The sequence below is a fragment of the Chelonia mydas genome, chromosome 3 (assembly GCF_015237465.2).
Source record: "Chelonia mydas isolate rCheMyd1 chromosome 3, rCheMyd1.pri.v2, whole genome shotgun sequence".
Classification (NCBI taxonomy): domain Eukaryota; kingdom Metazoa; phylum Chordata; order Testudines; family Cheloniidae; genus Chelonia; species Chelonia mydas.
This window is the reverse complement of record NC_057851.1, coordinates 124501229-124515034: the sequence shown is the minus strand read 5'-3', so window position 1 is coordinate 124515034 and position 13806 is coordinate 124501229. Positions and strand designations below refer to the sequence as shown.

The window sequence follows — 13806 nt, the reverse complement described above, 5'->3', positions numbered from 1 at the left end:
ACAGCACATTAGTTTTTCTTCCTGCCAAATGCTTCCTCCTTGCTCCCAATTGGTACAGTAGGGGATCCTAATGTAAGACACTATAAATCTTAGTTTTTTGTTTAAAAGGGCTATCAAGTCATGTTGTTTCTGTAACAGCGGTATTACAAAAGGGAAAGGGACAGAGAAATGCAAAGAGTACTCAGAAACAAAGGTACAAAGAGAGGATGATATCATCTTATCCTCATCCCGGTTTAAGGAATGAGACAGAACAGATATATAAGTACTATATAAACAGTACATATGAGTTCATTCTCTCTCTGTCTCTCAACCCTGCCCCCCCCCCACAAAAAGACCCCCACACCAAACAAAGTAGAAAACCCAAAGCAACAGAAATGGTATAACAGTCTGCTTTCAAGCATTCTGAATTTGCAACACATGGAGGAACTGAATATCTTGCACATTTAATCCCCTATCAGGTTTTGATGAGTTCACCTCTGTTGACTTCAGTGGCACATTCTACGTTAACACAGACCGTGATGACGATTATGCCGGGTTTGTGTTTGGTTATCAGTCCAGCAGTCGATTTTATGTCCTGATGTGGAAGCAAGTCACACAGACCTACTGGGAGGACAAGCCCACCAGAGCTTATGGTTATTCAGGGGTATCACTCAAAGTAGTGAACTCTACGACTGGCACTGGTGAGCACTTGAGAAATGCTCTCTGGCACACTGGAAACACACCTGGACAGGTAAGAGAATCAAGTCTTCATACCATTGAGGAGTGACCAATTTTGTAAAAAGGGGGCTGACACAAAAAACGGTTACCAATTAAAAAAGGGCATTGAGGCTCAGTATGCCAATAAGAGTAGGGAAAATGGTAAATGACTTTTCAATGTCATTTTAATTTTTGGATAAAATTGCCAGTCTTTTTAGATGGTTCTGTTCTGATTTATTTGTACTGTTTTCAAAGTAATGCAAACTATACATAGATAAAAGAGAAAGTGCAAAGTATTTAAAAAGAACCTGCAAAATCAAAGGACAAGGAGTACAGGTCATTCTTCCAGTTTGGAGATAGTATTGTAGTTACACTACTTCTAAAAGCCCTTCATGGGCTTTATTCTCTTCAGATGGGTGTTTAAACACCCACCTTTGGGGCATCACATATATCTGATGTTTATATTTCTGAACGTGGCTGTGTTCAGAAAGTTTGCCGCAAACTCCCATGTAGATCCCGATCTTGCAATAACTTCACACGGTGGCCCTTGTGACCCTGAGGAAGTCCATTGAAGTCAGTGGGGCACCACACAAGCACAGGGATCCAACTGCATACAGTTCATTCCACGGTCTGGGTCTTCCTGGAGAGTTTTATTGTGCCAGAGATTTGAAACAATGTACAATAAATATTGGGCCAGTCTTGCAGTAGCCCGTACTCAGCTGATTAGTCCCATTTCTTTCAATGTAGCTACTCACATAGGTAAGTGTAGCAGGATCAGTTCTATAGGGTGAATGTTGTGTGAGAGTGTGTGTGTCTCTGAACATGTACAGAACTCAAAGACAAAATATATTCCCAGGTCTCCACTCCCCTTTACCTTCCTTGCACTTTTTCATCAATTATCAACATTTTCATCAAGTGGTCTGGAAATAAATATAAAATTACTGCTGATAAAATTTTTGGATGACACAAAGCTTGCCAGAGAGGTAAATAATGATGAAGACATGCCAGTCATATAGTGTGATCTAGATCACTGGATAAGCTGGGCCCATTACAAACAAAATCTAGGCCATACCTACAGAATGGCAACTGCATCCTGGGAAGCAGTGATTCTGAAAAGGATGTAGGGCTCAGAGTGGGCAAGCAACTGAACGTGAGCTCTTAGTGTGATGCTGTGACAAAAAGAGCTCATGTGCTCCTTGGATGTATAAACAGGGGAATACCGAGTAGGAGGAGGGAGGTTACATCCATATGCAGCATTGGTGAGACCCGTTCTGGAATGCTGCATCCAGTTCTAGTGCCCATATTTTAAAAAGGATACTAAAAAATTAGAGAGGGTGAAGTAAAGAGCCAAAAAATGCTTTGAGTAATAAATAAAATGCCTTGCAGGGAGAGACTTAAAAAGCTCAATCTGTTTAATTTATCCAAGAGAAGACTAAGAGGTGACTTGATTGCAGTGTCTAATACCTTCCTGGGGAAGGTGTGTGTGTGTGTGGGGAGGGGGGAATTCTATGCACTAAACGATTCTTTAATCTAGCAGAGAGAGGCCTAACAAGAACCAATGGCTTGAAGTTGAAGCCAGACAAATTCAAATTAGAAATTAGGTATAATTTTTTTACATTGAGGGTGGAACAAACTAGCAAGGGAAGTGGTGGATTCTCCATCTCTAATATCTTCACATTTTTCTGGAAAGATATTGTTTAGCAGAAGATATTCTTTAACACAAGTTATTGGGCTCAATACAGAGGTAACTGGTTGAAATTTTATGGCCTGGGATATACAGGAGGTCAAACTAGAAGATCTAATTGTCCCTTCTGGCCTTAAACTCTATGAATCTATGAATTAATCTACTTGTTTGAGGGTAACTGATGTATAACTGAAGATGGCAATTTTCATGTGACTTAATATAGGTGATCAGAGCGTGGGGGGAATGTAGTTCAGTGTCACTAAATTTTAAAGTGATTTTTAGTTTGATGATACAAAGAAAATAAGCTGTGATCAGATATCCAGTTGCTTTAGTACAAACTGTTTCTAATGAAGCATTTGTATTCCTATTGTAGGTACGTACCTTGTGGCATGACCCCAAGAATGTTGGCTGGAAAGATTATACTGCCTACAGGTGGCAGTTGATTCACAGGCCTAAAACAGGATTAATAAAGTAAGAAGTGTTTCAGTGCCTACAAATTTCCTAGTAATATAGCTTTCGCTTCGAATGAAGTAGTGGCTTTTAATGGTTTGTTTGTTAATTCCAGTGCTGATGATTCATTCATGGCAGAGTGTCTCTCTATTTTTGGAACATTTTATTAGATTTTAAATAACTTCTCTCTCTCCTCACACACACATCATATGTGTTCAATTTCATTAGGACTGTTCAGTATTTACATAAACTAAATATTATTAAATAAAAATATCTTGAATTCTTACTAAATAACGTATAGAAAGATACTCCTGTTATGGGCAGGTTATTTCATAGCACTCACTATGGTGTTTCTTGCACTTTCCTCTGAAGCAGCTGGTACTGGCCACTGTCAGAGAGGATACTGCTCTAGTGGGCCCATTGCCCTAATCTAATGTGGCAGGTCCTGTGGTCCTTGTCCATGAAGCTCCTTCATCCTACTGGGAATTCTAATAGAAAAAGAAAAAATAGCTAGGTTTTTGAATAGTCATTAAAGTATATTTATTTGTGAGGAGGTAACAGACTTACTGTGAGTCAATTAAATTATGTGTATATTTCTCAAGCTAACCTCTGAGCATAAAGAGGCTTGTGGCTAATCAACATTAAGAACGTAACACTCCTTCTTGACAGTCCAGAAGACATAGCTGTAATAACACAAGGATTTGGGAAATTCTTTGCAGATGATGTTCATAAAATTACTCATGGAACAGCACCAGGGCTTCCAATAAATGGGCTATGACTACCAGCCAGACTCGGGGGAGGTACAACAGAGGAATGACCCATGTAATGAAGTTGTACTACATGGCATCTAGCATTAGAATTCAACATCATATCATCACCTGACAGCTGTTATTACATGTCCAATCTTGGAATGTTCTGTTGATTCACGATACTAACCCAAAATATGTCTGTCTTTCCAGAGTTTTAGTATATGAAGGAAAACAGGTCATGGTAGACTCTGGACCAATCTATGATAAGACCTATGCTGGTGGACGATTAGGTCTTTTTGTCTTCTCTCAAGAAATGGTCTACTTCTCTGACCTCAAATATGAATGCAGAGGTTAGTTTTTCAGTGAACTAGGCAATTATGAAAGTTTTACTTATGCCTCAATTACTTCAGTCTCCCAGATAAACAGAACTATTTGAAAGAAGCCAGTGCACATAAAATGTATGTACTAGGGCAGTGGTTTTCAAACCGTGGGTCGCGACCCAGAACTGGGTCAGAGCATGGAAGGCACTGGGTTGTGGTGGCTCTGGTCAGCACTGTTGACTGGGCCGTTAGAAGTCCCATCAGTGGTGCTGCCTGGCTGAGGCAGGCTAGTCCCTACCTTTTCTGACACTGCGCTGCACCCCAGAAGTGGCCAGCAGCAGGTCTGGCTCCTAGACGGGGGGGTTCCACTGGGCTCCATGCGCTGCCCCCACCCCGAGCACCGGCTCCACACTCCCATTGTCCAGCAAATGGCCAAAGGGAGCTGAGGGGGGCAGTGCCTGCAGGCGAAAGCCGCACAGAGCCGCTTGCGTGCCTCCACCTAGGAGCCAGACCTGCTGCTGGCTGCTTCCGGGGTACAGCATGGTCCTCAATGCCAGGACAGGCAGGAAGCCTGCCTCTGCACCCCCGTTGTGCTGCTGACTGGGAGCCGCCCAAGGTAAGCCCGTGTCCCAATCCCCTGCTCCAGCCCTGAGCCCCCCGCAAACCCAGAGCCCCTACTGTACCCCAAACCCCTCATCCCTGGCCCCACCCCAGACCCTGCACCCCCAGCCCAGAGCCCTGACCTCTTCCTGCACCCCAACCCCCTGCTGCAGCACAGAGCCCCCTCCCACACCCTGAACCCCTCATTCCCAGCCCCACCCCGTAGCCCTCACCCCCACACCTCTACCCTCTACCCCAGCTCTGAGCCCCTCCCACACCGCAAACCCTTCATCCCCAGCTCCATTGCGTCTCGGGCATCAACAATTTTCTTCAACTGGGTCTCCAGAAAAAAAGTTTGAAAACCACTGCACTAGGGAGAAATGATGGAAATAGAAAGTATCTTCCAGTTGTTGAATGGAATCCTTAATCCGTCAATCATTCTGAAATAACTCAATCAATTCTTAACTATGCATGAAACAAGAGGGAGTTTATTTTGAGTTGATCAACATGCTGTCCTGAAACATGGACTTAAGCATGTGCTTAACTGCTTTCCCGAATCAGGGCATGACTGTATAACATATAGCAATAGTCCTGATAAGTTTCAGCCAGAAGACATGTTCCAAAGCCGGAAGGGACCACAGCATAATTTAGACACTGATTCATTAAAATAGCTTGGATCCCACTAGTCTTAATGTAAATCTGAATAACCACAAACACATGCTTAATACAATCGGCCTGGAAAAAGAAGATGGAATTATCTGAGGGAGATATTTGTTTGGAACTGTGTGTGCATACCCAGCGCATTAGTGCGTGTTGCATGTGTGATGGTTACCTTCATGCCTGACACACAGGGACTGAAGCAGGGAATCTCTAGAGCTAAAAGTATGAACTGCTACAGCTTGAGCTAAAGAGCCAATGTTACCTAGCTGGGAGAAGTAACAACTCATATCCTCTGTTGATCAGAGCAGGACTTGTACCATGTATTCAGCAGTGAGTTACTCATGCACTTGCAGATTTATGGATAGCCCTTCTTTAAGGAGGCATTAAGGATTCAGTGGATATTTTCAATTATCATTTTATGGAAGTGTAGGACTGGAGGGGACCTCAATAGGTCATCTTGCCCCTGGACTCAAGGCAGAACTAAGTAAGAACTAGACCATTCCTCACAGGTGTTTGCCTAACCTATTCTTAAAAACCTCCAAATATGGTGATTCATGCATTCTCCAATTTTTTTTAAATATAATGAAACCATCCACAATGTTTTAAATAGTACTATATTTTCACATTTATAAGAAAATGAACTCAGAACAGGAAAAGTTATCTTTGTATTACTCAGGCTGCTTCCCTTTACTGTAGCACATTTGAGCTCTTGTTCCATTTTTACTGGATTCAAACCAAATATGCCTCTGCACCAATTAATATCGGTTTCTCTTTTGCTTTAGATTTCTGAGCTATGGTTGCTGCATTACCAGCAAAGTACTGTAGATGCTGTGCAACCTAGACACCTCAGTACATCCTGGTACTCCCAACATCTCTTTCTGTGTACCTCCTCCTCCTCCGGCCTTCTGTTCAACTGACCTTGTACCTCCCTGCTGCCAAGAGTGCTCAGCCAATCCTACGCTCAAGTGCCTTCTGAAAACGAGGACTAATGGGACCTAAATGTGAGCGTCCAACCCACCACTGAAGCAAAAGCAGATTGATATATTAGAACATTTTTGTAGAGTGAAAACTTAGCAAGACTTGTTTGTTTGTTTTTTTACAAAGGAATGACGTTTACATATAAAGTGTAATTACTTAATGTATTTATATATATATGGAGAAAAAGGGGATGAGTATCATCCATTGTCTTAAACAAGTGGGGAAAAAAAAGTGTAAAAACCACTTTTTTATGCCTAGGATTGACACTTCCCTTGCTCCGATCAGAGCTGGACCTCAGTAACACAAAACCTCTGAGCCTAATTTCGGTAAAATAACAAAGGGACAACACCAACAATATCTAGCCTAATAATGAAGAAGCCATTGGAGAATAAAGTGAAGGCCACATAATATGAAGATGGCTTGATGCAAAAAGATCTTTCAGCTGATAAAGATGCTTTTACTAACACTTTCAAAAATACCTTTTAAGATTAGAAGTTGCTGAAACTTCAGATTTTTAGTTTCAAATAATATCTCACTAGAAATAACAATGCATGTTGTTTGTGTGGACTTAAATCAGGACAAATACAATTGAACCAGAACTTAAACATCAACATAAGAAAGCATAACAATTCAGTTAAGCACTTAAGGCCATCCACTGTGGCTTTTATAAAATGGTTTCCAGTTGGCCAGTGTACATCTTATTTTGCATTTCCTCTTCATAAACATATTTCACGACCATCTGGAACAAGTTGAACCTGCATCACTTTCCCATCTCTGCTGCAAAAAGCACTTTGACATCCTGAATCCTGATCTAGAGTTATGAAAAGGTAGCCACGCTACCATTACCTAATTTGGTAATTCAGAAATTAAGGTTCCAGTTATAAATATTTTGTTAATATTTCTCATGATTACACATACTGCTACCTTCTCTGATAATTTATTTTTAAAGCATGTCATACAGTGCATTAGTAATGCATTAACAAATAATGCTAGAACAATCTGTTAAAGCGTATCACACCATGAAGCTATCATTGTAGCAATGTACACACTTGTTTAAACATGCGGTTTTATGTCATGACAATCCAGCATGCTCTAAAGTAGCACATGATTAAATAAATAATAATGAGGAATTTATAAATGGAACCTTAATATATATGCTGTTATCCTAATTTTAGTATTTTGTATTGTTACCTATGTCTGCTGTATATAGAACTGTTTTATTTTTTAAATAATGCTGAAGGGATACCAGTGTTTATTCTAACCAGATACAACAGTTATTCAGTTATACAATAGTATGCAAGTATTTAACACTTTTTTGTTTTGTTTAAGATGTATGAGCTTTGTTCACAAAAAAAACTCGTGCTGGTGTAATTTTAATCACAGATGAGGTTTACTAAGGGAATAATACAGTATCTCTTGCCTTATCATAGGGCATGGTGAGCCAAATGTTGACTCAGCTCTTTTTTTCCTTTTAAATAGATTTTACTGCTATATTCATTAGAAAGAATTCACAGTTGCACATTTTACAGTCTCTTCATATGAACAAACCCTTTAAAAAATCCTCCTTATGAGGTTTTTTGAATTTGTTTCAATTCATATTTTGTTGTTTCAAATTGTATCCCCAAGTCCCAGTGAGAAAGTGGGGAGACTTCATTAAATGTAATGATTGTGATGGACGTGTAGGGTTTTTTGGTTTGGTTTTGTGAAAGCAAGACATCAGTGTGGGGATGAAGATGTTAATATTTAGATTGTACCATAATTTTCCTATTCTATGTAAATTATTTATGAAAATTTTCTTTTTTCTTTTCCTTTTTTCTTTGCAAGTGTGTGTGTCCCTGTGAGAGAGAAAAGGAGGGAGAGAATGAGATCAATGAAACTTCACTTTGTTTTGCCAAAGATTGTAAATAATTATTTATTTGTTTACACAGTCAAAATTCACCATTTAACATCCTGCTTCATTTAGTTAGATCATTTTTTATATTTTAACAATTAATGATAGGAAATAAACTGTAAAAAGGTTTTATAAAAAAAATCTCTTTACCTTTTTTATAGTTAAAAATGTTTCTTAAAAAAAGAAAGAAAGCGCTACCATGCCCTGAAACTCTCTGGTACCTACACAAACCTGTTGCTTGGTTAAAAATCATTTCATAGTCAAACAGATCTGCTGGTTAGTTACAAATCATTGAGTATATTTTAAGGATGTAACAGCAGGCTTCCTGGGCTCATTGACAGGAGCCATAATTCCACTTGAGCCATTTAATCTCTGGTGAACCACTCAAAGTTGTTTTATTTCTGACACTATAATTGAGAAATTCACTCCTGCTTCTTGTCATTGCCAGACAAATGCACAGCTTTCTGCACTGGATCTTGGCCAGCGTAATTGAACAGATGTGTAGGCTGATTTTATAATCCTTACTCCCACCCATACTATTGAAGTCAGTGGGATATATTAGTGTGAACAAAGATTACCCACACAATCAAGGGTTTCAGGAATGAGCATAAAAAATGAGAAAAAATTCTTAAAACAACACAACAGTGCTTTGCCAGACGATGAGCTGCAATCATTTGGAGACGGGGGCAGGTGAATTGTTTTAGAGAAAACAAGAACACCCATCATGCCAAAACTTCGCGCACTTTGCGAAATGAACCTGAACCAAACCTTTCTTTAAATTTCTGAATAGGCTTGGACACCCCCAACTTTAATTTTCATGTGCCTTTCCAATTTGGTGTTCCAATGGGGATAGGAAACAAAAGGTTTTTTGGGTGACACTTCCAGATAGGATCTGAAGTACGAGAAACGTCACACAAGAAAGCCATAGAATCTTTTGATAAGCCCCCCAAATCTTTTGAAAGCATATCTGAACTGATTCCGATCTCCAGGCTTGTGGAGAGTTATCTATCACTAGCTTTGACTGCCGTTTGGGCTGCAGAGACAAAGGCTTCTTTTGATATACTGTGGCACATAGCCTCGGAGAAAGGAAAAGTCTAATAACAGCATGGCAAAAATACAGGGTCTCTGAAGAAAATAGGGATGAAAATGCCTGAATAGAAGGTACTGCTCCCAGTTAATGTGTTCATATAAAACAATAACATACTCTGACCTTTCTTCATACGTCTAGCTCAATTAGAACTGAGGATCTTGAAGTTCAGAAACATTTGGTTAACGTTTGAAAAAAAAAAAAAAGCAATTTAATTTTTGCAGCCTCTGAACTTCTTTCTTGAAGATGGAAATGGAAAGAGAAGTGTTGAAAGAGACCAAAAGGCAGACTGTTTCTTCAGTGTGGGGAGCAGTGGGCCAGCGAGTAGACCTGAGTTCTGGTTCTGCCACTGATTTGTTTTGTCCAATGTCACACATCACTTACAGTCCCTGGGCCTCAGTTGCCCTGTATATAGAACAGGAATGATCAAATTTGCCCTCCATTGTAAAGTGCTTTGAGATCAGTGGGTGAAAAGTGCTATGTAAGTGCCATGTATTATTATTTCTGGACCAACCAAACCAATCACTACTGAAAATCCCATGAAAGCAAGTTGTGACTAGATTTCCAGTCCAATTTTGTAGCAGTTTAGCTATTTTAGATAAGCGTCAGCTAGGCCTCTGAATTTTAGAGTGTTTATCTGAACTGAGCTGCTGAATCTTTAAAGGTTTGTCCAGCACCACCAGGTTAAAATAGCTACAAGGGTTTTCATCCATGAGGAAGACAAAAGCAAGAGTCAGACCTGTGAACTCTCATGTTAAACAGCCTGAAAAGTAGCATAAGTAATGTTAACATCTGTGTCCACCATAGGTGCTGGAACTAGGGATGATGGTGGTGTTGCCTCACCCCCTGACTTGAAGTGGTTTCCCTCATATCCAGGGTTTACAGTTTGGTTCAATGGCTCTCAGCACCCCCACTATATAAATTGTTCCAGCACCCCTGATGTCTACTGCTTGCTAGTTTCATTCTGGGGCAGCAGAATGTAAGTCAGTGAGCCAAATCCTGATCTTGGTGAACTCAGTGGGAGTTTTGCCATTGACTTCAATGGGATCTGGGTTAGGTTCAGTGTTCATTTTGCACAGCAAATGTAAGTAAAAGAAGAGCTAATGCTCACATGGGAACATCTGCTCTACAAAGCCATTTGAAAAATAAATAACTATGTAATAACTTGGCAGAGATTTGCTCACAATATGGAGGGGACCACCCTTGTAGAGCAGGAAGGGAGACCTTGAAACAAAAGGAGCATAGAACCACTCAAACCAAAAGGCCATCTGATCCAGTATCCTGTCTCTTGATAGGGGCCAAAATCAAATGCTTCAGCGGAAGGTGTAAAATCCATATGATTAAAAATTATACATTAACATGCCTATGGGGGAAATGTTCTTCCTAGCTGCATGCATTAAAGGCTAGTGGTTGGCTTATGTCCTGAAGCATGAGTGTTGTTTACTTTAGCAAGCTAATATAATTGCAGATAGTCTTATTATTCCTGTTGGTGTCTAATTTATTTGAATGCCACTTCTTGGCCCCAGTAAACTCTAACAGTGAGTCCCACAGTTTGATCATGCATGACATAAAATATATATTTTCTCTTCTCAGTGGTAAATGTATTACCTTTTTCTTTCATTGGATGGTCTTTTCTTCTTGCCTTATGAGAGAGGGTAAATAATATATACCTCCATCATGTCAGTTCTGAATTGTTTCCTTCCCAAACCAATTTGTTCTTTATAAAGCTACGTAACTGGAAGGAGATGCTGTCATTCTCTGTGTGTGTGTTGTGTGTGCATGTAGGGAGAGCACCTCCCTGCTGACGGGGGAAAGCTGCCATTTTGTATTTCAGTACAGATACAGAGACACTCACTGTAGTCACTCTCTCACATGGAAACTCTGTAATTTGTTGTTTTTCTTAATCTGAAATAAATCATCTAGACTGAAACATACTTGTTTTATCTGCCCCCAACATTGTCTCCACCTAATTTCTAACTGGTAGAGATTGGTTTAAACCCTGAAAGGTGAGGTTTAATATCCCTTCCATAGTTTATTGGCATTAACTATAGCAGCACTAGACATTCTTGTTATTTATATAAATGTCCAATCCCTTGAATCTTGCCAAATGTTTGGCCTCAGTGACATTTTGTAGTAATGAGTTCAACACTCTAATTATACGTTGCCTGGAAAAATGATTTCCTATCAGTTTTGATTTTGCCACCTTTTAATTTAATTGCCCATTTGTTTTTGTATTGTGAGACACAGAGAACAGACGGTTCCAAGCTACCGTTGCTATCCCATTCAGTATATTATAAACTTTTATCATGTCCCTCCTTATATTTCTCCTTTCTTCCTACAAGAACTTTTCTATGCCCTTAATCATTTTATTACCTTTACCTGAACCCATTCTATTGCCGCAATATACTTTCGGGGGGTTGGAGCACATAATATTCTAGATGAGACAGTATTATTGATTTATATAATGGTATTATAATATTTATCATGTTGTTTTCCATCCTGTCCCTTAGACATCGTAACTTCTTGTTTGCTTTCCAGACTGCAGCTGCACATTGAGCAGACGTCTTCATTCCGTCATGCACAATTATGCCCTTTCCTGAGTTGATACAGTTAATTTAGAAACCTGGAAGGTGTATGAGTCATACAAATGTTTCTTTCCAATGTGTATTGCATGTGGGAGTGGGGTCATAGTGGAGGGGTGGGGCCACAGGGGCAGAGTCACATGGGGCCTTATGTCACAGTGTGCGTAGGGAACTAGATTGCCTTACTTCACCCTTGAAATATCTGTTCTAGTGAGGTCCTTTCTATTGCTGGGAATTCAAGCTCAGCTATTTTTGCCTTTAATCTTCTTGTATTAGCACATAGACATTTGTAGACTTTATTCCTGGGTGTACTTTCTTAATATAACATGCTTATCTGCACCATTATCATTTTGGATTGTACCTCAATGACTTCAACTTCTGCTTCCTGCAGTGCTGTTGTAATTCTTTCCTCTACTGCTAGATGCATAGTTTCTCGTGTTACTGACATCCCTAGCAGATGTCTTTGTCTGACCTAAATGTTTCTCAGAACCCGTCAGCCTTTCCCTTACCACCTAGTTTAAATAATCCCCCAAATCTTCCCAATTTTCTGTGCCAGCAATCTGGCTCCACTTTGTTTAAAATGGAGTCCACTCTTTCTGTAAAGAATCTTCCTCAAAGGATTCCCCAGTGCCTCATAAATTTGCATCGCTCCCTCCTATACCATGTTCTTCTCCGTAGATTGAGACCCAGTAGTCGTACCTGTTCTCTGCATGAAGCCAGAAGCATTTCATGGAAAGCTTCTCAAGAAAAAGAAAGGGACAACTAGAAAGTGATAAATAAGAATGGGAGGGAGACTGTAAGAAAAAGATGAAGGCTGTAATTTCCCTGTGTTAAAGTGGTGATATGCAACAGGCAGAAACCACCATTTCTCAGGAACACTGTCCTTTGCATTTTCATGGTCTCTGCTAAGCCTCCTTAGTGCAAGGTTTCCCTCTTACAAGAACTTTCCCCCCCAGCATGCCCTTTCTTTAGCTGGCCCTTTAAATTTGGCCCAGCCAAACAGCTGCATCCTAATATGACCATTCTTCAACTGGCTGCTGCTTGTGGCATCTTTATCCCTTCCAGCTGATAAATATTCTTAACTCCCATAATGTTTTGCCTTTTTTCCCTATGGAAAAAAAATCAAATATCTCCAAAAATTTGAGGCACAAATGAAAAATATTGTTACTGTAAGCCTGTATGGAATGGGAATTTTTTGCTTTGGTGAAAAATCCTATCTCCCCCCCCCCCATAATTAAATAAGAGACGAGCTCAAAGAGTGGGATGCTTGAGTCCCACGACCTGGGGCCATATTATCTCTGGCCCTGGAGTGGGTATGCTGAAGACCAAAAGAAAGGGAGTCTTCCCTGCTGCTAAGCAGCCTGCTCAACAACCAGTGACAATGCCGTAGCCTCAGGGGAACATGGGAAGCTGAGGGTCAGATAGCTCCTCAAAAGGCCGGAGGGAGGGGAAAGAGAGGAGGCGGGGCCATGGTCCACTCCTTTTCTGTCCTCCTTATACTGGCCTACAGGGTGCCTGGCATGCACAGTGCAAAGCAGGCTGGATTATCCTAGGAAGATGAAGTAATGTGTGTGTACCCTTCTCTACAATCTCTCATCAAACCCTTCCAGAAGAAATGCAGTTCCTAACTGCCCCCCCTTTCAAGGATGTGACTGGTACTACACAGCCAAACCCCCAATGTGGGTGACGACACAGGTTAGCTTAAATGAGGTGTAAAACTAAACAGTTGTACAGCTTTTCCCTTGAAATTGGGTGGGTTGGCAGTTTGAATTAAATAAATAAAAGCTGTGAAACTTACAGCAGATGGAGATACAGTTAGAAATACGTTCTTGTGAAGTCTCCCCCTTCCAAAAAAAGTTGCTTAAATGTGTGCTGGTTTATTGCACGAGTGAGTGCCATTTTTCTTAACTGTCCTTTTTTCTCCTTCAGTCTCATAATTTTTTGGATTTATGTCCTCCATAGCTGAGAAAGAGCTACATGCTGCAATGCATCCATATAGAAATTATGTAAACCCTGAAAACCTCACGCCTTATGGGCCAGATTCTGTCTGTCCGTGAAATCCCAAAGAACTCCACTGATTTCAGTAGACTCAGAAGACGACCATACCAG

General features: G+C 40.4%; 1 protein-coding gene across 1 annotated transcript in view; it reads left to right on the top strand.

The window, feature by feature from the left end:
• Positions 1-7809, top strand: part of THBS2 (thrombospondin 2) — a 45994-nt gene extending 38185 nt beyond the window's left edge. Inside the window, exons 19-22 of the mRNA XM_027833286.3 lie at positions 459-730; positions 2754-2851; positions 3790-3929; positions 5942-7809. Coding sequence (XP_027689087.2) covers positions 459-730; positions 2754-2851; positions 3790-3929; positions 5942-5949 — 518 coding nt within the window. The 3' untranslated portion in view covers positions 5950-7809. The remainder of the gene's footprint in view (positions 1-458; positions 731-2753; positions 2852-3789; positions 3930-5941) is intronic.
• The last annotated feature ends 5997 nt before the right edge of the window (positions 7810-13806 follow it).